Below are 25,700 nucleotides of genomic sequence, written 5' to 3'. Positions count from 1 at the left end.
GTATAAAAATAAAAAAGCAAGACATGGCAGCCGACGCCAAAGAATCAGATCTAATGTATGTATGAAGGGGGGAGAGGGGTCAAGACAAAGGAGATTTTTATGATGGGAGGCTTATGCGGCCTCGGTAGCCTCCCCCTGCATGTAGGGGGATGATAGGGGCCATTACATGGCATGTTTGAATGGTAGTAATAAGAAACGGCGTGGCTTGACTGCACGTTTTAAACCTGATGAGGCTGAGAGCGAGGGATAGGGAAGATAGAGAATGACGACGTGCTAGAGCTGGTGGTCAAGGCCCGACGGCGGAGAGGAACAGTTGGGATAGCCTTGGCCGTAGCAGGCAGATCGCCAGTGCTTGATCCCAGACGCAGAAAGTCCACCTCGGTTGGCTCAACACCCAGAACCACGCCGGCATCGCTGACGGGGCTCCAGTCGCCCATAATATCCGAGTTGCAGGTCATACGGGTCATAGTGGTAGACGCAGAGACATGGCGCTCGGAGCTGAGATTGGTAGCAACAGTGCTGATGTCCGACGAGGCCACAGTCGACAAGGTCGTCATAGTTGACGTGCTGGTGCGGTCTGGGCTGGGGCGATAGACGGATGACATGCGGTTCTTGCGCGCATTGAACTTCACTTCAAAGTTGGCACGCGGGTCATGGATGAAGAGAGCATCGGCATCAGCTTCATCCTCAGCAAACGGCGCATCGGCCTCGTCATCGTCATCGACCTCAGCCAGCATCATCATCTGCTGACGGTAGTCGGCGGGGATGAGCAAAGAGGGCGACAGCGTAAAGCCTTGGCTCTCACGGAATGTGCTCAGGGTGGTGCTGGAGTTAGAGCGGCCATGGGCAGAACGGGGCAGTGAGAAGTTGGACAGCACAGGGGGCTGGGGAGGAGCGAAAGGGTTGGTAGTGGACGTCGCAGAAACAGGTGTCACGGCCGATGTGGTTGCCAATGTGGCAGTGGCTGGACTAGTTGGGCTGAGGGCAGGCACGCTGCTAGCGGACGGGCTAGAAATAGCAAGGCCAGTCATCACATGATGCAGCCCCAAGTGGGCAATAGTGACATCGCAGTAGCCCGCAGCAGATGTATCACTTGAAACGGCATCCTGGTAGTCCTCAGACTCTTGGCGCTCGATGCGGATATCAAGCGATGTGCGTTTCCATTCATACGAGCAGTCAGCCTCAACCTCGTGATCATAGGCATAGTCAATGTCATCCTCCCAGCTGCCACTGATGGCCGCATCGACTGCATGCACCTCGGCTTGTAGCTGCGGGGATGCAATGGTTGTATCTGTGCTTTGGCTGTCATCCGTAGGCAGCGAGTCAGTGGAAGCAATGGCCAAAGAGGCGGTTTCAGCCGCAATATCCTCGGTACTGTGCGACAGGTAGCCAAGGGTGTCTGATCCAGCGCTGCAAGGCCGAGTGGAGACGCCAGGAGACGATGGGTGGGGACCAGCCATTTCCCGGGGCGTCGGTGCCGAGGCATTTTCGCGAAGATGCTCGTGGATGTCGACAAAGCTAATATGTGAACGGTTAAAGTACTCTTCCTCCTCGGGCACATCAGCCAGCTTCTCAAACAGAGGCGGGCTTGTCGGAGAGGGCATGGGCCAAGCCACGTCATCGGGAGTTGTGATGGCGTGTGAGAAGTGGCAGCCAGAGGGAACACCAGCCAGCGAAATCGACATGGCCTCAGGCAGCGTCAGGCTGTTCGCGGTTGCCGGGCGGTCGAACGCTAGCTCAATTCCCTCCGGCTGATTAGAGCTCCGGCTAGACACCCGGGGAGGTGGCATGGGAGCACTAACAAGCGGGCTGCACAGCAGAGGGAAGAGACTCTCAGCAGGCCGTGGAGGCCGCGGAGGAGGTCCCGAACGCAGCTGATCTGTTGATGAAGACCTTGAGCCGCTCATTATGCGCCTGTGGCCAATTTCGGCAGGGGAAGACAATATCTGCTTTGGCTGTTGGACCTGCGGCTCGTCTGTAGACAAGGCAATGGGCCTGTCAGTTAGTCCTGGTGACAGTTCCGGCATTGTAGCAGTGCGATGCGCAGCGTTGAATGAGGAAAACTCGTTGACCAGCTCCACTCTACTTGTCGCAGGCAGCGCCGGCAAGTCATCGCGGTTGGTGTGGGTCAGGTGCTGAAAGTTGTAGGGACCCGAGATGTTATACTTCCTGATGGGAGAAGTGGTAGATGACATGGGGGTAGTAGGATCATCGGGCTTAGCACTGCGACGACGAGAAAATATGGACGGGAAACGAGACTCTGAAGTGAAGGAGGATGGAGAGGTAACACCGGCTGAAGTGGGGGCTGAGGGGAAGGCTTCAAAAGTAGACAAGTCATTGGACAGCGGGGACATGGACGAAGCAGCCGAGCCTATGCCCAAGTCACTATGCTCGCGACGGAGACGCCCCCGGCCTTGGAAGATGGCCTTTCCGAAAGCCTGTACTCCGCTATCCGGTCTCTCTTTGACTGTGCTATGACGCAAGCTAGAGATGGTAGAGCGCGAAGAAGACTTGCGTGAAAGCGACGACACGTTAGTGTCGATAGTGAGCGGCTCCCATGAGGGCCAGTTTGACGACGACACAATAGACCGAAGCGATGACGTGGATGAAGTGGGGGCGTGGCGAGACAGAGTTGCCCGCTCGGCGCGAGACGTTGACGATGAGCGAGAAGCCATCGAGGCTTGTCTCATCTGATTGCTAAGGGCGCGCAGGCGCTCCGGAGAAGGAGGGCCGTCAATGGCTGGTTCTAATAGCTCACTTAGACCACCAAGCCCCAGATCTATGGTGCTAGAGGAAGCAGTGGAATAAGCGGGCGCGGTTGGCGGGCGCGAAGAGAACGAGGAAACGGCAGCAGAAGAGGATGTGTGAATCTTGCGGGTTCCAGAAAAGGCAGACGATGGCTCATTGTAGTGGAGCCCTAGGGATTCTGAGGAGGCCGAGATAGAAGCAGAAGCCCCAGTGGTAGTGGTGGTGGCAGACCGCTTGCGCGACTGGGAGCGAGAATCCCGACTACTTGTACTCGAGTTTGAGTAATGAGGGTTGGGAAGAGAACTAACTAAGCTCCACATGATGGAAATGGCTGGGTTAAAAGAAAAAAGCAGAAAAGGAAGGAATATGATAGGATGGCAAGAAAAGAAAGGAGCACGGAGACGCTCGGGCACACAATATGGTGGCTCCTGCGGTTCGATGCCAGTCGAACGGGGGAGGTGAGAATCGGGATGAGAGATAGGATGGACACGGCCAAGCAAGGAAGAGTAGTGTTGGGACAATAAGACTGGGGGGGGGAGCTAAGAAAGCAGAGCAGGTATGCGTCTACTATGTTCTCCTGCCGCGCAATGAATTATGTGGTGGTGATACTACAAACAGGTGGTTAGCCAATGCATAAAGCATCAAGAAACAAGTGAGGGAACGAGCGCTAGAGACCACACAAGAGACAAAGAACCGCAAAGACGAATCAACGAAACGCCTCCAAAGGCACAAGATCACAGACCAGCCTCGGACTCGAGTGCCTTCCTAAAGTGTATGTGCGGCTCGTCCTAGATCGCCTTTGCTCACACACACACACACACACGCACATTTTCTTTGAGTCTCTTCTTTTTTTTTTCTTTCGGCCTTGTCGTCTGGAGGCTGGCGGTCTGTTGTGTGTAGTGGCCCGTTCCCCTCGCTCTGTCTTGTTCAGCTGCGTTTCAAAACGTACTTGATATACGGACTGCCCGTACTAAGAATCAGGCCCATTCATGTGCTAGCGGGCGTTTGGTCACCAACACCTGCTAGGGCTGCTGTCAGGCCAAAGAGCAGTGGTATGGGTAACGAAGAAAAGATAGAACGAGAAATAAAGAGACAAAGGCTCGGATGCCAGGTGTGCCAGCTGATGAAGGTGGCGAGTGATGGGTGACAGTTATGGCAGCAGTTATATATATGATCTGGAAAGGTGCTTGTTTGCACAATGCGTAGAGCTGCAACAGGTCGATGAGATCGGTGTAAGTCGAGAGAGGGAGTGTAGGAAGGAGGGAGTATTGAGTAAGAGAAGGAGAGAGAGGAATGGTTACTCTGATGTTCTGTGCTGAAAAGAAAGAACGGGTCAGTCTAGCTGTAGGACACCACCTAAGGAAAAGCAAGCACGAAGAGACAATGAGGGCAGGAGCAAGAGCAAGAACGCAACTGCCAGAGGAAATCCAAGAAGACGGACCGGCTCGATTCTAATAATAAGAAGAATGACGACCAGAAGACTGATCAACCTCTGTCCTCTGAGGTCTCCAGCCCAGGTAAGTGCCAAAAAAACAAGGAATAAAAACTAACATGGGGCCCTTGTGCTCATTTTTCTATCCAGGAGAAGGGGGGTGGGGTGTGTATGAGGATTTTCTACGCACGCACACACAAGCTACAAAGAAAGAGAATGAGACCCAGCGAGAAGAAGAGGAGAGAAAAAAAGATGAGCAGGGGTGTGGATAGGGCCCTGTCCTGGTAAGGCGGTGTGTCGTATGCTAGTCAGGCAGGGTGTGTGTTTAGTAAACAAATAGGAAAAAAAAAGGCGGGACTGAGGCAGAATACAGAAAGAAAACAAGGCAGTTGCTTTCACGAGGAGGGGGAGAACTTCCCAAACAGTTTAGCGTGGAACCGAAAAGCAGTAACAACCTCGACTTCAAAGAGAGTACTTGCTCTAACTTGGATGTGTGCCGAAGAAGCGAGCGAGTGCAACTTGCCCTTTTCCTTACAATTGCAATTGCACATTTTACGTGTCGCTTTCACATGATGGCGGCGCACCTCGAAACTCCCCAGTAAAAGTGCAAGCAAGCCCAGACTTCGAAAATCATCGACATGACATTCTGGAAGAACAAGAGAAGCTTGTGGCTTTTTTTGGGCTTCTTTTTTGCTCCAAGACTCTCAAGATTCCCTGGCCCGCTCGCTGTAAGATTCAGGGCGAATCAAGGGCGATCTCACAGTTCCCATATCCATAAATGCATACAAGAGAACAAACAGGACCCCAAAGAACCCCCGAGCAAGAAGCCTGTAGTCCATTCAGGATTGGGAGGGGAGGAGGGAGGGAGGAGGGGCTCTTGCTTCCTAGGGAGAGGTGAAAGGAAGGAAAAGTAAAAAAACTCAAGCTGGGGAAAAAGGAATGGTGAAAACGAGCGAGCTGGAAACCGCAAGCTCACATAAAAGACAAGTCATATCGTAGATTCACACCAGGTTACTTACGGTGGTCCCCTTGGTCCCCTAGCGCTGTTGGCTCTGGATTTTTCTCCGCTCCGACTGGGCAAACAACGAAAAACAAAGGCCAACAACGGAACAGACGCCATACATATACAGCATCATGCTGTTGGCCTTTTGTTTCCCTTGCTTTGTCTGTCTGGCGTCCCATCAGCATAGATATGAGCTGAGCTGCCCTTGGCCAAAGCTCGTTTACCTGCAAATACAAATACAACATATTGCATCGTTTTATTATAATGGATATGCAGGTTGGAGGAGCCGCGCCTCGAGGTGTGACGGCCGTAAGCAAGATTACTGCAATCTCATTAAGTGCAGGTTAGTTGTGTGATATCGCAGCGATGGTGTGTTGTTTTCAACGTAGTGTATGCATATTTAAGTTCTTTCCAACTTCCTATTCAACTTGGCCTGGCTTAATTGTGTGCTTGTTGATGATAGGGTCTCCCTGCTTATTTGCTGGGCTTAGCCTTCCTTGACTCGTCATGGCTGATCTAGGACCTGGCTGGGCAGACTCGAAAGAGAAGCCACAAATACGGAAAGAAAGGAATAAAAAAAAACAAATATCAGAAAAAGCAAGCCACCCAAGATGGCCCGCTCTGCCGTCCAGACCCTTGAAGCCGTTATGCGTTATAGAGGTTTGGCCATGCTGGGGCTCGTGATATGAAGCCAATTCCGCCTCCCCTCCCCCAGATCTAGCTCCAGCAATACAAGGAAATGAAAGGTCTGGCAGCTTGTACCAAAGAGATGACTCCAATCAGACGAACCAAGAACCGTAGCAACGAAAGTGCAGAAGCTCTTTGGGTCACTTCGGAGAAAGAAGGCTCTCAAGCCTATTTGAGATATCAGCTCCTGGAAGCAGATACTAGACGAGAAAGCCGTGGCTGAGAGCAGCTGCAATTACACCACAAACCGTAACCTTTTGGAGCTGGGGCTAAGAATGTTACTTAGTATTACTAGGGTTAAGGGGTTGCCAATTAGACAGTAGCATACGTATACTGAGGGCAACAGCATGAGATGAAATAACACCCAACATTAGGCAGCTACCCCTTTACAACTCTGTACCTGCCTTTTTGTTTCTTTTCTTGCTCCACCAACAACGTCAGACCAGCCGCATTATTCTGGGCGATCATTGTTGTTCAACCTCTTTCTCATTTCTTTCGGTCTAGTTTCTTGTGTTGCATGTTTCTTGGCCCTTGGGTAGCATCGCCAATTTTCTTTTCGTTTTCTATTCCCATGCAAAAACTTTTCCCGGCCTCTTAGTTTTTATTCCTGGGAAGGGGCTGCTGCCAAGGGCATCATGTTTTTTTTTTATCCTATGAACTTAACTTCCTGGCCCTCGGCTTCGGGCAGAGTACCATTTACTGAGGCAGGGACTGTTTAGTATTAGCATGGCCTTGCCTTGTTCCTTGGGGCTTGGTTGAGGCTGGCTTAGCCTCGCCTGGCCTTTCAAGGAAGAAAGAAAAAGACCAAAGTCCAGAATGCGAAGATTGAGCCATGAGATAGATAACCTTGGCTGCGATGGCTCTATCAGTTTGCATGACACGAACTGGAAAGCAGTATACGATAGCCAAGTGATGGTGTAGTTATCGCTTTTCGTTTGCCCGTATTCTTTCATTGGCTGATGCCTTGTACTTTCATGTATAGTCAGTTCTTTTCATGCAATGTACTACACAACTCCCGAGTAGCACAACCCCCTGCCGCCGCTCCCAAGCCTTGCCTGGTTTAAAAGGGAAAAAAAAAAGAGGGCGAGGAGGTCTGGTTACGGGCGGCTGGACTGGGTCAGCCCTAGGCAAAACAACAGCATATCAGGGCTATCAAGATACATAGCTTGATCTTGTGTGATAAGATGTAGCCCTGGTCCCTAAATGGAGGATGGTGAAAAAGCGAGGGAAAGACGGACAAAGCACAGCTAGGGGGGGCTAGCTGTTTGACCACATATGAATCCTCGTAGGCCATAAAGATCAGAAGCGAAAGCAGACGCCGATCTATGTTGAAATATGCGCTTGGGGGCTCATTCGTTGTGCATGTATGTACATACCGGGGAGGTGATCTTATACTAAAATAGCTTTATATGCATAATAAGCAGAACGATCTCCTTGTTGGTGCTGAATGAGAACTTTGTGTAAAGAACAAAGCTCGGAGCATCGCTACTTTGTTCTTTCCCCACAAGGATTTCTATGAATATTTCCCCCACTTTTATGTATTCCCTCTCTCGTCACATTTTTCTGCCAAATAGCTCTGGTTCCTGGATTCTCTTTACTCTGCTTCCAGATATCTGTTCTATAAAGAAGCTCGAGCCACTATTGCAAAGAAAATCTCTTAACATCGGTGACTAAATATTGTGGTGATAGGTTGTAGCAAGAAGATCCCACGGTGCCTTCTTCTTCTTCCCTCCAATGCTATGCATACCCACCCGAAGCAACAGAGCTAACATAAAGTCTGTTATTCCTCATTTCTTTGGCTGTCTACCTCTTTCTATTATCCCCTCTCCTGACTCGGGGGTGTCAAAGTCCGAGGCCGAGCCCTAGGCCGTGAATGTGACGGAGCAGAGGGAAACGCACCCTTTCACAGTTGGATAAGGGCTTCGAAGCGCTGGGGAGGTGCCTTATTGACCAGTATTTTCAAGCTGCAATCACTTGGCGAGCCCTTTTGGTGAATGCTACATAAGCTCTACATAGCATGCTCATATGCATATTGCAGCCCAAGTGTATACCTGCTCCTTAGTAGGTAGGGGTGTAAGGGTCTGCTGAGAGGGTATTTGTGATTCAGGGGAGCCAGTACAGCATGTCGTTTTTTTTTTTTTCGATAATTAGCAGTATTTGCACACATACAGGTCACAGGACTTATAACATACTTGCAATACGATGTTGATTTCATGTATAGTGCAGTTACCCATGCACCCCCCTTCTCTTACTATGCATGATATCGCCTCAGCTCCCTGAAGACAGCATCTTTCCACATGGCAGTGAAGGTTCAAAGCCAAAAGCTGCACAGTTACCAAAGTTACAGCCCTTAAGACTAGTGCCCAGGCCTATAGTACGTTAAAATACAGGCGGAAAAAACACAGATTTGGCATGAGGCCAGGTTAATTTTGAGGCCAATATAGCCCATGCTAAGCTGAGCTCAAATTTCTGAGCTACATAAATCCAAGTTATTCATAGAGCCAAGACCTGCACGCATTACGAACCCTAATCACATAGAAATAACATAATATCCGGTTGAAATGAAAACTCAATGCTGAGCTTTGTGGTTCGTACATAAATGACAATTAATGCCGGTGCATATTATGCACAATTCTAAGTCCCTTGGATTAAGGGCAGCTGCCGTCGACTTCCTTCAATGAATAAAAGATGACTCGGCATAATGCTCCTGCCGTTTACACGTAGACAAAACGGAAATTACTTTCAACATCCACAATGCGAACAAACACAAACAACAAACACTTGAACGCAAACATGAGCATGAGCATGAATACAAACACAAACACAAGCACAAGCACAAACATAGGTCATCCGTAGCATTCGCCCGTGAAATATAGGTAGCTGCTTTTTGTACACACCACACAAAGTGGCACACAACAATGCTTTTTTTTCCTTTATGCACTTAGGATGTTGTCTTTGTAACACTTGTCTCTTCTTTTTCTGTGCAAGGCAACTACCTAGGTTAAGGTCTGGGTTTTCTTTCCTTTTATACCTTACCATCAGCGGAGCGGGCCTTGTTATTCTACAGGCCTCATCTTGTAAACATACCTGGTCTACTTTTCCCCCCCTCCTAACCCGCTTGTTCTTACAGCTATAGCTATGCTCGCGTGAAGTTTCTTGCTTTGATTTCTTGTAAAGCTGTTGTCTTCCTGCAGTCCTTTGGGCCGTAAACCCTCCCGATCAGGCAGTTGCAAGTAAAGGATAAATGAAAAGCAAGGGGTACCTGATTGTCCCGATGTAGAGCATGTCTAAGAAGTTTTGAGCTTTGGATTCCATGGTTGCAGTTTCTTCGCAGTCACACTGCTTTCCCTTCCTATGTGTGATACGATGGACATACGGAACGGCGATGTGATAAAGTGAAAGATGAAGGTGGGGGGTATCCATTTATCATCCACAATACATACAACGTAGTTGGTGTGATCGCAATAAGTTTTATTCCAAATTTACAATAAGAAGCCATGCAAAAGTGCTGATTAGGAATGAATGGGGAAGAATAGGCAAAAATCTCTTTTTGTGTCTTCTTTCAAAGCTCACTTATCCAAGCAAAGCAGCTACCTCTAACGAGTTATCGCAATGGTGCTTACCTATTAAAGCCGGAAAAAAACACTCTGCCACTCGGCAAGCCTCTGTTTTAAACAAGGGTTTAACCCTGTGAATACTGCCTAGTGTGTCACCTCAGCAAAGCGATGTCTCGTGTACTTGAAAGTCGGCATAATGATTGAACAATCCTTAGCGTGCCAAGAACACTTGAGAAACAACATTGATGGGTTATCTTGCGAGACAAAATGTGCTGAAGCGCGGCAGGTTGATTTGTAAATGGGTCGACGTAGCTATCACAAATCGGCTGTGCTGTACGTCTCTCCTCTTGTCTCTTTTGCGGTGTTTTTTTTTTCTCGCTTCGGGGATGTTCCTTCCAGTTCTCTAGCTTGAGCTCTCTGATGGCTTGCTTTCTGCCTGTTTTGGCTGCTAAAAAGATGCAGGCTCAAGGGGCAAGATGGGGGGGGGGGGGGGAGAGGGGTAGGATAGAGGGGCAGTCTCCAATTAGTAGGTGACGTCTTGAACCAAGATACAGATAGCTATGTCTGCATTGTCGATCAAGCTCTTGCATACGTACTACGAGTCGTAGATCCCAGGTGGGAAAAGCGACTGACAGAACATTTGCATCTTTTGCATCAAGTGTACTTGCTAGGTATGCATAGTGTATTTGCGAATGTTACCTGGAAAACGCTCATGTGCGCTAGATACGACTGGGGAAGGATTCCGGCCGCATTGCATTGCATTGCAGCTAGAAAAAAAAGCACCAAACAACTAACACTAAGCAAACAAACTGATTTATTGGGCCGCGTGCAGAAGATCCCGAGGACAGGAAGGATATAAGGGGAGGAGGAGGAGGAGGAGAGGGAGGTAGAGGCATGAGATAAACGCAATTTAGGAAGAGGATGGGAGGAGAGAGGGGGCGTAGTGTTACTATCAAAAACATGATAATCCGAGGTGGTATTAGGAGACAGCATAGGATGGCCTCTTCGTGGCTTGGAGCTTGTCAAACCTAACAAGCGTTGCCCAGAGCTTTTCTACTACATATATCATGTTTTGCTTTGAATAATTAAACTCTGACAAGGCGATTTAAGTTAGTTGATGGAGTTTTGATGCTTTGCAAACACAGGTTTCAACTCGGTGAGGAGAGACAGGAAAAATGGAAACAACACACGCTTAGGTGTTGCGACTATCAAGGGTTATTGATGTATACCAGTGCTATGAAGCCAAGAAAGAAAAGCTGACAGCGATGATGCCGGCACATTTCCCGGGCCCCGGGTCTTAAAAACAAGCAAAGGAGAGGGGGGAAGAGAGGGGAAAGTTGAAAAGGGCTATACAGCGTCTTGGGCTAGCCTCCAAGATATTCGGCCACAGGGGCTAAGGATTCTTTGAGTCAAAGTCAAAGGGGGAGAGTCTAAGGTTGTTCTAGCTTTGGTGTTAGTTAGGCTAGTAAGGAAAGCTAGCCTCAGACGTTGTAGATTGTTTCATGGGCAAGAATAGGGTTGGCAGCTGGCATGTGCAGAGCTTCAACTGTCGAACGACTGACACGAGCGTTAACATGAAGAAAAACATATGTTTCTTCTCAAAGGTTTGTGGGTGTGATACAACGAACTGAGAACAGCAACTATCAACGCCGATCTTAGCCAGTAAAATATCGGCGGTATTACCCGTCTCAGCAGCAGCATTTCCTGCTTAGTTAGGCACCTTGTGTAAGAGCATTAGGGGTTTGAAGCTCTAAAGAAAGAGGATTGCAAAGATGAAGAAATTGAACGCGTCATTGGAGTTTTTGGGCTCTAAATTGGAGGCTACGATTGCAGAAAAGGAAAACGAAGGCTAAAAGAAGAACCCCGAACACAAACTATCATGGGAAAAGGGTTGCAGATCTTATGGGTTTAGATAGGGAAGGAGGAGCCTTCGTTAACTTGGCGCTCGACCTCGACTATTACCACAACGGCTATACCGTCGCCTTTTAGTCCATAACAGCGGGTGGTTGTGGGCTTGAGTTTCTCTAGTGTGGGTGGGATCTCTTTTCTATGACATACTATTTTGCAAGCAAGTGGAAAAGGGCTGTCTTAGTCTGAGGGGAGCTTGGTGGCTGTAGGATCCACAGAAGAAGGGGATCATCCTGGACTTCTGGCTAAGAAAGCAGCGGCATTAGGCTTGAAACAGAGTCGATCAACGGGGGGTGGGTATGAGGGAACAGAGAGTTAGATTTTGTAGTGGCTTGTTGTCACTGTTAAAATCATGGGATAATAGGCTTTAAACAAAAACAGAAAAGCAGCCAACACAGCCAAAGTCCCAAGTTAGTAATATCACTACTAGCAGTAGTAGCACGGGTTATCAAACCTGACTAACTTTGCTAGCATAGGCCATAAATTCCCACTTCTATTAGTGCTCTTGAAGTCTACGATGTAACATTTCTATGTTCTACGCATCTGCATACGAAGAAATATTGTGCATCCCACTTTCTGGCTAGCACACTGTCGATCACTTCCTGTGTTCAACAGCGTTCTAGACTTTTGAAGACATGTGTGTGTAGTATTTGGCAGGGGGCAGTGGCCAAGTAGGTCACAAGAAGGGTCTTCCTAAAAGCGAAAAGGCATCTAAGGTGAACTTCAAAACATGGGAATTTCCGTACCTCCGGGGAGACCCTGACCGTAAATGTGTATTGACAGACATGCGTGTTGGAACAGCTGCTTGTTAAAAACGATGTAGGCACGTACTAATGTCCTCCTCTCACTATCGAGACTGATCTACTGCCTTGATGTAACATCATTTTCGGTCTTTACAGGTTCGAGAAAACAAGTCCTTTTTCCACTGCTTCCCCTCAGGGTACAGAGGAGATAACCAGCGCAAAGTTGAAGATCTGTATATATGTAGAAGGCGCAGACTCGAGGGGAACAAAAACGGTAGGTGCATAGTGAACAAAACAGTGGCAATTGCCACATCTTTTTTTGTTGTCTCGTCCATAGCGGCAACTGCCGCCCTTGAGTTTGTGGCGCCGCACCTTCCTGTCCTGTCTGATACACACCATCCACTTTTACCCAACGGCAAAGCACGTCTGTTCTCTCATATTCTCTCCTCTCCTTCCTTTGGAGTCGAAGATAAGGAAAATGGGGGGCTTCCCTCCAGATTATATATGATGGATGGGGCCGGCTTAGCCTCTTTGGTTAAGGTGAGTCCCTGAAACTAGAAAACGTAGCTTCTCCAAAAGCCTTTGGCTCGAGGCTAAGTGCAAAGCTAAGGCTGCGCAGCCTTTAGGTAGTAATAGGATGCTGGAATGTTAGACGGAGAATGGATATGGATATGGCGACACCCTCCTTCCACGTAAAACCTTTGCGAACCAAAACCCTAAGAGAGTCTAAGCCTCAGTATTGATAAACAAGCTGTTTTGACAATTGTTTGACAAGCTCTCTCCCGTTGATCACGTTGCTCTTTTCGGTGTAAGAGAGTCTTTGATAGTTCAAAGCGAGAAAGGCAAAACAACAGATATCAATGCAAGACAGCGACGAAACAAAAGTCTAGCAGGGAATTTTTCATTCCGAGGAGTAAGAAGAGGAGAGAGGAGAGAAGTGAGTGGAGAAGAAGGGGGAGAGAGGAGAAGGATAAGGACACAACAACATGCATCCAAAACCCGGATATTTATCTCTATGCCCGGCAAGTTTGGTGTAGTGTTTCATCCAGCACAGCTGAGGGATTCGAAGCCAGTTGAGTTGTTTCTTTTTTCTTCCTTATTCTTGCCTATTCTTTTTCTTTTCCGGCTCTGTCTATCTCTTATTGTTCATTCCCTTGCTTCTTTTAAGCCCTGAATGCTCCCCTTTGGTTACCGGTATCTTGTCTCGCGGGACCACAGATTTTCGATTTAGTTAGGTTGGTACATGCTATGTTCTGTGGTGGGGGTGGGGGGTGTTTTTGAATAAGAAAAAAAAGGGCAATGAATGCGCTATCTGCCTTGCCTCTTGCCATCTACTTCTTGGTCTATTGAATCTCGAAACATTTTACTCCGCAAAAGTGTCTGCCAGTCTCAAACTCCCGGCGCATCATGAATGGCTTGTCTCTTATAAGCTTCTTACACTGTCTCATCAAGGAACTCTGTTGTGTGCACCAGGCATTAGATAGATGGCTTCTAATTCTTTTTATCCCTTTTCCTTTTTTTTTTTTTTTTCTCCTAGAGATGAATCTAGACTGGGTTGAAACTTTTGGTGGGTAAGTTGACAATTGGAGTTGAAGAATTTCATAGAGAACAATGGCGTAGGATCCCTTTCCCCCCTTACAATCCTTTTATGGCTCTGTCTTCGAATTTTTGACTCCCGCAATATTAGAAAACTGCTTATGTACGGCTGTCCTTTCTGTGAAAATTCGGCTTCCGTCGGCAGCATTTCCTCGGCTCTACTACAAGCATGTGATCGCAGGGATGGGTCTGAGCGCAATTCACCCATGTCACATCTTTCCCTCGTGACTACTCTTCATACGTCACAATCGTATACTCCAACTACTAATCGTGAACTAATGGTTGGAGATTCAGTCACAAGGACAGGTATGGTTTGGAGAAGGGGTTCACTTCCAGATACTTAAGTAGCTCGTACCATCACTCGTTAGCAGATAGAACGGACAGACAATACAAGATCAACTTTATACACGCTCCCGCACCTAAGTCTTCACTAAAGACTCAGACTACTCGCTAAGTTGGTTCTCACAGTTATGAGCCCGGTTGACGTCTACCACTTGCAAAAAACACAGAATCTCACGCTCACTCGCACTCGCTATTACTGATTCACTTTTTACACTTGTTCTCGTCACCTCGTCTTTTGTTTCACCCTAACTAACACATTTCCCGCCTCACTTGTATTAACGCAACTTTACATTCGCTAATCAAGATGTCTACTCAGAAGCTTCAACTTGAGGTCACGCTGACCTCTCAGTCGGATTGGGATGTCTGGTACCACCGCTTAGAGCTTAAATCCATTTCCCTATCAGTATGGGATCTCCTCACACCAGAACCACCAACCACTGTTGACGCAGCTGCAACTGCGGCACCCGCCACCCAGACCTTACTTACTGAACCTCATCTCCCCGATCTGGAAGACCCCTTGTATGAGCGAAAGTATCGTGTCTTCGCACTCGATTTGAAGAGATATGAGGCGCAACAGAAGGCTCTGCAAGTAATCTCAGACTTCATCGGTCAAACCGTCTCCGGCAGTCTCAGCCGGCTTTTGCTAAAGAAAAAACACACAGCCAAGGACCAGATCGCCGCTCTCTACAAACGGTTCAATCAGTCCACCGCCCAGATGAAGAGACAGGCTCGTGAAGCCTGGAGGACGGCCCTTCAGCCACCGAAGAAGCAGGGTCTTGAAGTATGGATCAACAACCTGCTAGCAGCCCACGCAACTCTCACAGAATTTGAGTTGTCAGAGGCTGAGAACACCAGCGCTGTTGAAGCCCTGCTTGCGTCTGTTGGCCCCATCGCACCGACAGGTTGGGTAGAACGAGTGGTCTCCCGAATGATAAAGAACAAAGAAGTCATCTTCGAAGATATTCTGGTTCAATTCGGACAGGAGTGCCAGTTGGTCAACGCTTTGAGAGGTTACCAGCCTCAGACGGGAGCCTTTGTCGCAACCACCGATCAGCCAAAACAGAAGCCCGTGGAAAAGGCTTGCCTATGTGGAGAGATGCATCGGTTCAGTGCATGCCTGTACCTCCACCCGTCACTTCGCCCATCGGACTGGAAGGCGAACCAGCAAATTCACGATTCGATAAACAAGAAACTCGCTGATAGCTGGAAGCTACGCAAGTCAGTCGAGAACTCAACCAAGTACGTCAAGAAACCAGAATCTGCGCAGAACAAGCCAGATCAGCCGTCGAACGCGAGTACAGGCATCGAAATCAAGAAGGCCTTCGCAACCTCCTCAACCGCCGGGACTTTCTCAGTCCAAAATCACGATCACTTCGAGCGCCTCCGAGACAGCTGGATTTATGACACTGGTTCAGACGTCCACGTCACCAACTCACGTATGGCCTTCACCGAGACACGCCAGGTGCAGAATGAATGGCTCGCTGCCGGCAGCCAGAAGGTCAAAATAGAGGCTTACGGAGAGGTTGTCATACCTATCAGTGGCCCTGAAAAGACCGAGTTCATCAAACTCACCAATGTTGCCTACGTGCCGGACTTTCTCACCAACCTGGTATCTAACAAACTGCTCAAATCTCGCGGAGTGTACCTCAACACTCGTGACAATGTGCTCTTTTCCGACGACGAACCTGTCTTTGCGCGCCTACGAGAACTAAATGGCCACCTGTTCGTCAACTTTGGCCATGACACGCCTATGGAGCTCTTCCAGAGCAGCGCGTTTGCCGTCACAAGCGCAACACCCCGCAAGCCCATCACCGCCGCAGAAAATAGATGGCATCAGGCGCTTGGTCACCCTGGCCCTGATGTAATGAAACATCTTGTCAAAGCAGTCGATGGCGTGAAGGGGGTGGAACATGGTCCAACCACCATCGAATGCCAGACTTGTGCTCTGTCAAAGGCACACGCAATTGTCTCACGCCGATCAAACCAAAATGAGATCCAGGCAATCAATCCTTTCGACAGAGTCTGCTTCGACTTTATCCAGATGGACCGCGCTTACAACGGTATGGAATGGGGGCTCCACCTGGTCGACCAGATCAGCCATGCACACTGGTTTTGGCCTCTGCGTCGGCGCAAGGAGGTTGTGCCACATCTCCGCGCGTTTATTCTTTTAGTCAAAAATCAACATGGCCGCAACGTCAAATGTTTCCGCTCCGACAACGATTGGGCGCTCTTAGGAGCACCATACCGCGAGCTCACCCAGGAATTTGGCGTCATCACTGAATCGAGCGCCGCCTCCACTCAAGCACAGAATGGTCGTGCTGAACATGCTGGTAAGATGATTGTCCAGAAGGCTCGTACGCTTCGAGGACCTCTTCCACATGATCTATGGCCAGAAGTCATGGAAGCGGCCGTGTATCTCCTGAATCGGACTCCCACTCGCGCACTCGCAGTTGAAGATGAAGGTAAACTTAGATATCGGACGCCCTTCGAAGCGCTATACGGACACAAACCTTCGCTCGCCCACATCCGTCCCTACGGATGCAAGGCATATCCGTTGATCCGCAATATCCCGCATCGAATGAAGCTCCAATATCGAGCGCACATTGGTTATCTTGTCGGATACCATTCTACCAATATCTTCCAGATCTGGGTGCCGAGTCAGCAGGCAGTCATCCGCACACGAGACGTCACTTTTGACGAGACAGACTTTTACGACCCACGAAGTGTCGACCTGGCAATCCTGCAGCCAATACAACACTTCGTCAGCACGATCGAGCCAGACTCCGCTGCGGAACCTGATGAGGATATATGGGAAACCGTTCTTCAAGAAACAGTCCAGCAACCAGTGGAAACACCCGTACCAGATGCCATCTCGCCCTCAGAAACAGAAAAAATAACAATGAAAAAACCCGTCAAACCTTGGAGTGGCCAACCTACGCCCTCACCAGAAGCCTCGCCTTCACAATCCAACACTCAGAACGAGACGGCCACGGCAGCACCTCCCGTGAACCCTCGCACGCCCAGTCCCACGCCAGACATTGATTTTCCGGAAACAGAAAACTCACAGTTTGATCTCCTTCCTCCATCATCGCCTACACAGCTCACTGGGGCGTCGCAAACTCTACCATCACAATCACGCAGAGTCAATGTGGCGCCTCGTGCCAACACGATCAGCGCGGATGTCGATACTGCGAACATCCTTCCAAATCGCAGAACACGCCGACGAAACGCTGCACTTGCCGTAGCACAGCTTGCTGAGGGACAATTTCATGCTTCCTTCGCTGGGGGGGTCAAGAACAGTCGTCCGCATCGCGACTCCATGCCTCCAGAGCCAAAAACGTACTGGCAAGCCATGAAATCCCAATACGCCAGTCAATGGCGTGCAGCATGCGAGAAGGAAATCAATACGCTGATCAGCAAAGAAGCATTTAATTGGGCATCCAAAGAATCCGCCGACCAACAAGGAGTCCTACCTTTGGTATGGGTCTTGAAGTATAAGTTCGATGAAGATGGCTATCTCAAGAAGTTCAAAGCACGTATTTGCGTACGCGGAGACTTACAGCCAACCCCAGAAGAAACTTTCGCCGCCACTGCTGCAATGCGAGTCTTCCGCTACTTCATGTCAATAATAGCAGCCTACGATCTGGAAACTGCTCAAGCGGACATGGTCAACGCTTTCATCAATCCGAACATCGATAAACAGACCTTTGTACAGGCACCAGACGGCTTCTCGCAAGGCACTGACATCTGGGAACTGTTAAAGGCTCTCTACGGACTAAAGCAGTCACCATACCTCTGGTACCAACACCTCACCAACACGCTTTTAGACATCGGACTGGTACCCGTGAATGGTTGCAACTGTCTGTACAAGGATCCCAATGGCACTCTCCTGGTCATGTACTACGTCGATGACCTGATATACGCAGCCACAGCAACTGACGAACTACGCGCATTCGAAAGAAAGATCTCAAAGATTTACGAAACCAATTTCCTCGGACCAGCAAGTTGGTTCTTGGGAGTCAGAATTCTACGAGATCGCAGTCAACGGAAGCTTTGGCTTGTACAAGACGCGTATATCAAACGACTTATCACTAAGTTCAACATCGTCACCACGCACAAGTACCAGACACCCATGAGGCCTGACAACATGGCACCACGAGAAGGCACGCAAGCACAGCCCGACTTTGTCAATCTATATCAACAGAAGGTAGGGTCATTAAATTGGCCAGCTGTTGTCACACGTCCAGACATCGCTTTTGCGGCTTCACAACTTGCACGCTTTATGTCGAATCCCTCCAATGAACACATGGCTGCTGCTGACAGAGCACTGGCATATCTCGCTTCCACACCTACACTTGCGATTGAGTACTCATCCGATGCCATGGAATCTGCCTTCAAAGTTTACGAAACAGACGTCAAGGTCTACTCAGATTCTGCTTTTGCAGACAACATCGATACTCGTCGCTCCTCGTACGGATCTCTCTTTCTGCTACACAACGGGGCTATTGATTGGAAGGCCGCACGCCAATCCACGGTCACTACTTCCTCCACAGAGGCCGAGCTTCTTGCACTATCGCAAACTGCAAGAGATTTAGTTGCTTTCATGCGCCTTATGAAATCGGCTGGATACCCAGCAACTACGCCAGAGATCTATTGTGATAATCAGCAGACGATTCGCCTTCTCAAGGCTCCAGACGCTCAGCTCACCACGAAGCTTCGTCACGTCGACATCCACAGGCACTGGCTTCGTCAAGAAGTCCAGCAAGGTCGTTTAGTACCTCAATGGATAAAGACATCTGAAATGGCTGCTGATGGACTCACCAAGCCTCTCGCTACGGACGCCTACAAGCGCTTCGTCCAACAGCTGCGTCTAGTCGACATAGGCACCAAACTTGCGCCGTAATTCAGTTCAGCCCCATACTATCAAGCGTCAGCAATGGCACTGACCTGGGGGGGTCTGTGAAAATTCGGCTTCCGTCGGCAGCATTTCCTCGGCTCTACTACAAGCATGTGATCGCAGGGATGGGTCTGAGCGCAATTCACCCATGTCACATCTTTCCCTCGTGACTACTCTTCATACGTCACAATCGTATACTCCAACTACTAATCGTGAACTAATGGTTGGAGATTCAGTCACAAGGACAGGTATGGTTTGGAGAAGGGGTTCACTTCCAGATACTTAAGTAGCTCGTACCATCACTCGTTAGCAGATAGAACGGACAGACAATACAAGATCAACTTTATACACGCTCCCGCACCTAAGTCTTCACTAAAGACTCAGACTACTCGCTAAGTTGGTTCTCACACTTTCTTATCGGGACCAGTCTCGTGCTTGCTGCTAACGGAACGGGTAACTGCTGGCTTGAGCTTTACGGACTTGTCCCACATTGTGTCACACAAAAAAGCGCCTCCCGGATAGCGACAGAAACGGAGGCAGTTGCCACACCAGAACAAAGCTCATTGGACGAAGAACAATGAAAGAACATTGGGAAAAAGGAAATTACCGTTCCACGAGCATATCAGAGAGCACTAACACCAACCAGCGTATATGCACATCCGTATTCCACCTAGTATTACGGTCTCGTGCTCTACCCTCGGATCACCGATTTAACGATGGCTGACTTTTTAGCTCTGGTGAGAGAACGAGAAGATCGACCGGAGAAATGCGCGCGCATCTATTTGTTCTCGTTCTTGTTCTCGTGCCCTTTGTTTTATGCTGAAAAAAAGATGAGCGCGCGTCCGCGAGCAAACAACCGTGCGTATTTTTTTTTTGAGGAGAGAAGGGGTGCGTGTGTGTGTGCGTGTGTGTGTATGTGGATGGGCGTTGTTGATCTCTACATCTCGTCTTGCTGACACTTTGACGTTGTGGCGGTGGTTATTTGTATGATCGCCCATATACGCACATGCGCACACACGCAAGTAGTGCATTGCACTGTAATTCTTGGTTCTGGCTCAGGTTCAGGTTCAGGTCAGCCCGTTACCATGGCGACCTAGCAGTCTTAATACTGGTGCTTAATGTTCGTGGTATTGACAGCGACAGCAGTCACAAGCCAACAAGACAAGTTGTTTAAAACATGAAGGCGTGACAAAACGGTTGGAGGACCTCACAAGCCAGCAAAAGAGGCAAAATTTCAGCGACTTATAAAACAGACACAGACCTTAGCTTAGACATGGCCACAGCCACACCTTTTTCTTGTCTTGTCTTGCCCTGCTTTTATTCTGCTGCAATGAGACTTTGGGCTTGGATCTGACTCCGATTTCCCTTTCCTTGAAACAAGCCAGATCTTCCAACAAGACGGCAGTTAGTTTTCTTTCCTCCTCCTTCTAACTTGCCCCCATTTAAGTATGGAGATAGTGAGAAATGAAGTGAGAAATGAAGCCGGAGGAAAAAAAAAACCTGAAAAACCTGCCTGCATGAAATGAAGCAGATTACATTATACATAGGGAAACTCTGGGATTACCTTCCACTACAAGCAAGCACCAACGTCCAGCCCGACTTGAGAGACAAAGCTTTACCGCGACAAGGGTATAGAGGAAGAAAGGATACGAGAGGTAAGGCTGGCTCACCCTGGCCTAGAATGGGGATGGGAAGAAGCAAGAGAAACGAACAAAGAGCTTCTTCAGGTCTTGTCTGTGCGGCACTGGTTATTTTTCTTCCTGTTCTTCCAAAAAGTCAGCTGAGATTTGTGAGCTTCAACGGAGCAAGCAAAGTTCAGCTTCACGATGAACAGGAAAATAGGGAAGCTAAGGAGATGGACTACAAGAAGAAAAAGAAAACATTGATACAATGGGCGGGATTTGCTCACCGCCTCACGATAAAACTGGGAATCAGTAGAAGAAAGGGATTCCTTGCTTGCCGGTTTGCTTTTTTTCTCTACTAGTGTGCGGCGGTAGAGTTTCTTTTCCTCTGAATCACCAGCCTTTTCTCAAAAAATCAGAAAGAGAAAAAAAAAAAGACGCAAAAAAGGGGGGGCTTGTTTTTGTTGTCTTGCGTTGCTACTACCAAACAACGAAAGCCTTGTTCGAGATACGAAGCTATGTCTCCATTGAAGGTTATATCACGGGCACGATATAGCCCTCTTTGCATTGTATATGAGTAGCATCGAGCAGGAGGGGAAGAAGAGGAAATACAAGGTATGAGTAGCTCACAAGTCTATGTACATTAGGTGGGTTCTGCAGAAGAGCAGAAGCGGAAACAACAAAATGGAAGGAAAAAAGGAAAACAACCGCAAGGGATGACTGGATGATTCAGCTCTCAGCTTTCCTGGCCGTTTTATTTCTCCTTTTATGGTATGTGACTATCTGTCTAACTGGCTATTTGTGCCACCAAAGCCCATTCATTCTGGTCGTACGCAAACATGGCCCGGCCCAGGGTTGACAAGCTGCAAAGCTAGAAAACAAGCTGTAAAATGGCTGACTACATGTGTACAAAGAGCGTGGCTTGTTATACGTGTGCATGAGGTGTAATGTGATGATGTACTTACTATGACTCCAAGATAGCACCCCCCCCAACCTCAATCTCGACACCAGACCTAGCTTCAAGCCTTCCCCAGCGGGACAGAAACAGGAACAAGAACAGGGGTAAGAGGGGGGAGAAGAAAGAGAAAGTTTTTGATCAAAGAAGACCTTGCATGACAAAGTGGGCAGGCGAAAGCTGCAGTGAAGCGAAGATGGGCCACTGCAAAACAAATGCGTATGTGCGTGTACATCTACCTTGGGTCATATCACATCAAGCTGGTGTTGCCCATACCATATGCTACGCTATTATGCTATGTAACTAAGCTGGTACGCTGCATATGTATGCTTGCATTTATGTGTATGTATGTCTTATATATGACCAAGAGCGGAGCAAAGGGGCCAAGATTGTCCACTTGCCTGCATAAACATAGCACTACTATGATAGGGCTTCTCTCTCTCTATTCGCCCTGCCAATACTAATGCCAATGCCGATACAAGCCTTGTTCCCCCTCGCCGTTGTTGGGTTTCATAGGCCACCAACTTGGTTACATTGCACCTATGGGAGAGGGAAGAGGAAAAAGAAGGCTGGAGCTATGACCGGAAACAATGTGTGTAGGTTGGGACTCGGGCCTCCATGGGGATACGCAGCCAGCCTCCATAGCAAAGTCTGGGCCGATAATGTTTTGTTTCTCTTATCTGTTTCTTTCCAGCTATCGCCGTATCAGACTATACACAGAGCTAGTTATAGGCCGGGCCATGTTGTATCTTCGGGGCTGGTTGTCACAGAAGAATCGTCTGTGTTTGCGTTGCAGGCCCAGGTCAACCCGCCATCGGAGCCAGGGTTTAGACTACATGCCACTGTTGCTTTCCTCGTCGACCCGATTATAGAGGAGAGGAGGGGAAATGGGAAAAGAGAATTCAATATGAGACGAGTAGTACTACTATACGGAGGTTGTATTCTTTTTATCAATCCGACAGTGAGGACAAAAAGGAGGGGCGGAGAAATGGGCTGATTGATGCACGACCGACGAAACGGTAAAGCAGCAAGATAGAGGTCAGAAGGAGCGAGAAAAGAAGAAAGAAGATAGCAATGGAAACAATCTTAAGCAACACTGATGAAGTAGAGTCAGGAAAAAAGCATAAGAAACCTCGAATATGGACTAAAACAAATGCCCCAAGTGTCTGTAATGTATAGGTATGCCTTAGAAATCAAAGAAAAGAATCAGAACAATAGCAAGAAAAGCTAGCAAAAATAACCCGCAAAATAAAACAAGCACAAATGGGTATCGAAATGAAAAAAAAAACTAGACACGCCCACCTCGCTACAAAAGGCTAGACGCCATAGGCTACTACTGACCTAATACAGGCTCGTCCATCGAGCCAGCATAGCCACGGCCTGGAGCAAACAGCCCGTTCAATGTATCACTCAGACTCCGATGCCGTCTCCTCCTAGACCTAGGGTCGTTACAAGATCGCTCACGAGAGGTTGATGGCCGTGGAGGAACTGCCGGCTCGTTTGTTTCGAGCAACGAACCAAGCAGTGGCTGCCGTGAGCCCAACATCGAATTCTCGTCTGTCCCCTCATTGTCCATGAACATGCCCGCTCGGATGCTTGACCATATTCGGCCTAGCGACGTTCGCCGAGCCAATGGATTCTTGTGTCGGAGACTGTCAGTGATAACAGCTGAAACGGCTGATGAAAACGGCGAGGCCGAAATGACTGGCCCTGCAAATCGACGCCCACCAGAGGTGCAGCACGTAGGTGCAACTGCTGACGTAGAATCGGCATGTGCTTGAGGACCGTAACTAGTGCCTGGGGGGGTCGAAGGCTCAAGGGTCATGATGGTTGTTGGGGGTTCAGAAATGGCGGATACAGGATGATTCTCTGTATCTAGGCGGTGCTGCAGTGGTTTTGGGTCAGGCCGGATGGCTGGGGGGTCAAATGGCTCGTTACTCCAGACATTGGACGTAGAGTGATGTTGATGATAGTCAGCCAGGCTAGGCCGCGATGGAGGTGGCATACGTGATGACGGTATGCCGGTTTCATGCGCAAGACTAATTCGTTGCTCTATAGGATAGTTGAGATGCCCTTCGCGAGATGATCGGTGGGAGTCAAAGGAGCCCCGGGGCGTACCGAAAGGAGAAATGTCAGTATAAGCTTCATGAGGCCCAAGACCAATGGTCTCATCTAGACCATCAGACTCCAGCAAGTGACTCTCTTCGTCACCAGGACGAGGGCGATCACTCGTAATCAAGAAGACGCCAAAAAAGGTCAGGAGACAGCCGCTAACAAATTTGATAGACTGTGCAAGTGTCGTTCTTTCAAAGTCGCGATACAGAACAGCGCTTCCCACAATGACACAAAGCGTAAACATAACAAACTGGATAGGTATGACTTGAGTTGAGTCGAACCGCTGAAGAGCCCGATTCAGATAGCGAATCTGCATTACGGCAGTGAGTATAAGAACAAGCAAAAGCGTATATGTGACAGGAGTCCGAAAAGCCCTCAGTGGGTTAGAAGACAGCATGGAGGATATTCCTTTAGTAGCCAAGGCAGTGTAGCCTCCAAATAGACCAACCAGCCCTAGATCAATCAAAATTGTGCGCTTCCCATAGCACTTGCTAGCCCACATTAGTGCTGCAATCATGGTCACTGTAACACAGAGATAGACCTCGAAAGCTGGTGCGGCAATGGCATCCCATATGTCATGAGGCTGAAGCTTTGATTCATCACCGCCTGCACTCATGACCACAATCACAACGCCAGCAACGGCCGTCATAACACCCCAAGCATCACGCGCACGGAACCGCTCATGAAAGAGAATCGGAGCAATGACGCAGTTGGAGACGAGTGCAACGACTCCAAGCGGGGATACTATGGAAGCTGGTGCAAAGCCATAGGCCAGAAAATTACCCATTTCGCCGAGAATGATTAGAATTTGGCCCAACCACCAGTACGAAGAGTGCAAGTACGATAGAGAGGAGGCTTTCTCAGATGGCAATGAAGAGTCATGACGAAGTAGCCTAGTGCTTTCTGATGAGGCGCGTGGGGAATAAGCAGCAGCAGATACAGTGCGCGAAAGGGGAGGGGACGGAAAGCGCACTGTGGATACTGCGCCATAGCCCGAAAAGCTAACGTCAGATGTTCTGTGACGGGCCGCGATGTTGGCATTGTTGTCGTCCAAAGCACCGTCTAAGGTTTGGGCAGACGTGGCGTTATTATTGGTGGTTGTGGTTGTAGGAGCACTCAACCAAGGGACATCCTGTGAGTTTTGCGACCGGTGATGACATAAGTCATATTCGCGATCATGCAAGCTATGATGATGGCGTGGATTTTGGTAGGCATTATCATGGGAGGAGTGAAACTTGGGTCGTTGCGCTTCCTGTTCGGACTGTTCAGCTATGGCTTTGATCTGGATGCGTTTCTGGTGTAGTTTAATGTGGGCGAAACGCTGGACGTTCAAGGCGAGCGCAATGAGAATATTGCCAGTAATTGCGGTGGCGATTCCGATGATCTGGGACCAGTCTTTGTCGGCCTCAGGATGATTCTGAGAGGGCTCATCGGAAGGCAAGGGCGATATGGTGGGATTGAGAGGCCATAGAACGCTGGACGTTGGGGCCAAGAATGAAGGAGAGGGTGAGGAGGCGCCGGCAAAAGTCGCGGGCAGACTCATGGTGACAGCAGAGGCCACAAGGCCAGATTTTTTTTCTCCTTCCCAGAAGTACAGTTAGCTGGTAGTATCTCGTAGGTTTATGGTGTCTCTATGGCTTCGGCGATGGCTGAAAAAGGGCTAGTTAGGGGTCGAATGAGTCGTATATGTGGGATAATGATGGGTTAAAGGCGCACCCAGAAGCAGCAGCACAGCCAACTGCAGGCAGGGCAGGGGCCAAAATCAGAGAGCGGAGAGGAGAGAGAGAAAAAAGAGCCAGGAAGCTGCAGGCAGTCAGGCAATTAATGGAATCGGGGTTTCTGGATGGATTAACCGATTTGATGAATTAATCATCAATTAAATAAAATCAACACAACACCAATAAATCACCAAAAACAAAAAAGTTCAAGGTTAGAAGCTAAAGCCAATTTCGCCTTGTCAAATTGTCAAAATGGCTGGGATCTATAGCTTTTAGTCTTCGGAGGCGGCTTCGTCCAAGCAGCCGAAAATAAGGGAAATCAAGGGCGGGTTTATTGGTAATCATTGAGATTGGGCTGCAGGAAGACTGAAGAAAAA

At 48.7% G+C, this 25,700-nt stretch overlaps 3 protein-coding genes across 3 annotated transcripts; 1 reads left to right on the top strand and 2 right to left on the bottom strand.

Moving 5' to 3' along the window:
* Positions 1-218: 218 nt before the first annotated feature.
* Positions 219-3,068, bottom strand: HOO65_050342 (uncharacterized protein; the record flags this gene model as incomplete). The annotated part of the gene is made up of 1 exon (XM_071000856.1): positions 219-3,068. The coding sequence occupies one exon, from the start codon at positions 3,066-3,068 to the stop codon at positions 219-221; it is 2,850 nt and encodes a 949-aa protein (XP_070858401.1).
* An 11,252-nt stretch (positions 3,069-14,320) lies between these two features.
* On the top strand, positions 14,321-18,919 carry HOO65_050341 (reverse transcriptase family protein; the record flags this gene model as incomplete). The annotated part of the gene is made up of 1 exon (XM_071000855.1): positions 14,321-18,919. The coding sequence occupies one exon, from the start codon at positions 14,321-14,323 to the stop codon at positions 18,917-18,919; it is 4,599 nt and encodes a 1,532-aa protein (XP_070858400.1).
* A 3,904-nt stretch (positions 18,920-22,823) lies between these two features.
* On the bottom strand, positions 22,824-25,148 carry HOO65_050340 (putative magnesium transporter NIPA7; the record flags this gene model as incomplete). Its single annotated transcript, XM_071000854.1, has 1 exon — positions 22,824-25,148. One exon carries the CDS (start codon positions 25,146-25,148, stop codon positions 22,824-22,826), a length of 2,325 nt encoding a protein of 774 aa, XP_070858399.1.
* Between the last annotated feature and the right edge of the window lie 552 nt (positions 25,149-25,700).

Source organism: Ceratocystis lukuohia (assembly GCF_044167205.1).
Source record: "Ceratocystis lukuohia strain C4212 chromosome Unknown Supercontig5_pilon, whole genome shotgun sequence".
NCBI lineage: Eukaryota > Fungi > Ascomycota > Sordariomycetes > Microascales > Ceratocystidaceae > Ceratocystis > Ceratocystis lukuohia.
This window is presented reverse-complemented; position numbering and strand designations above follow the sequence as displayed.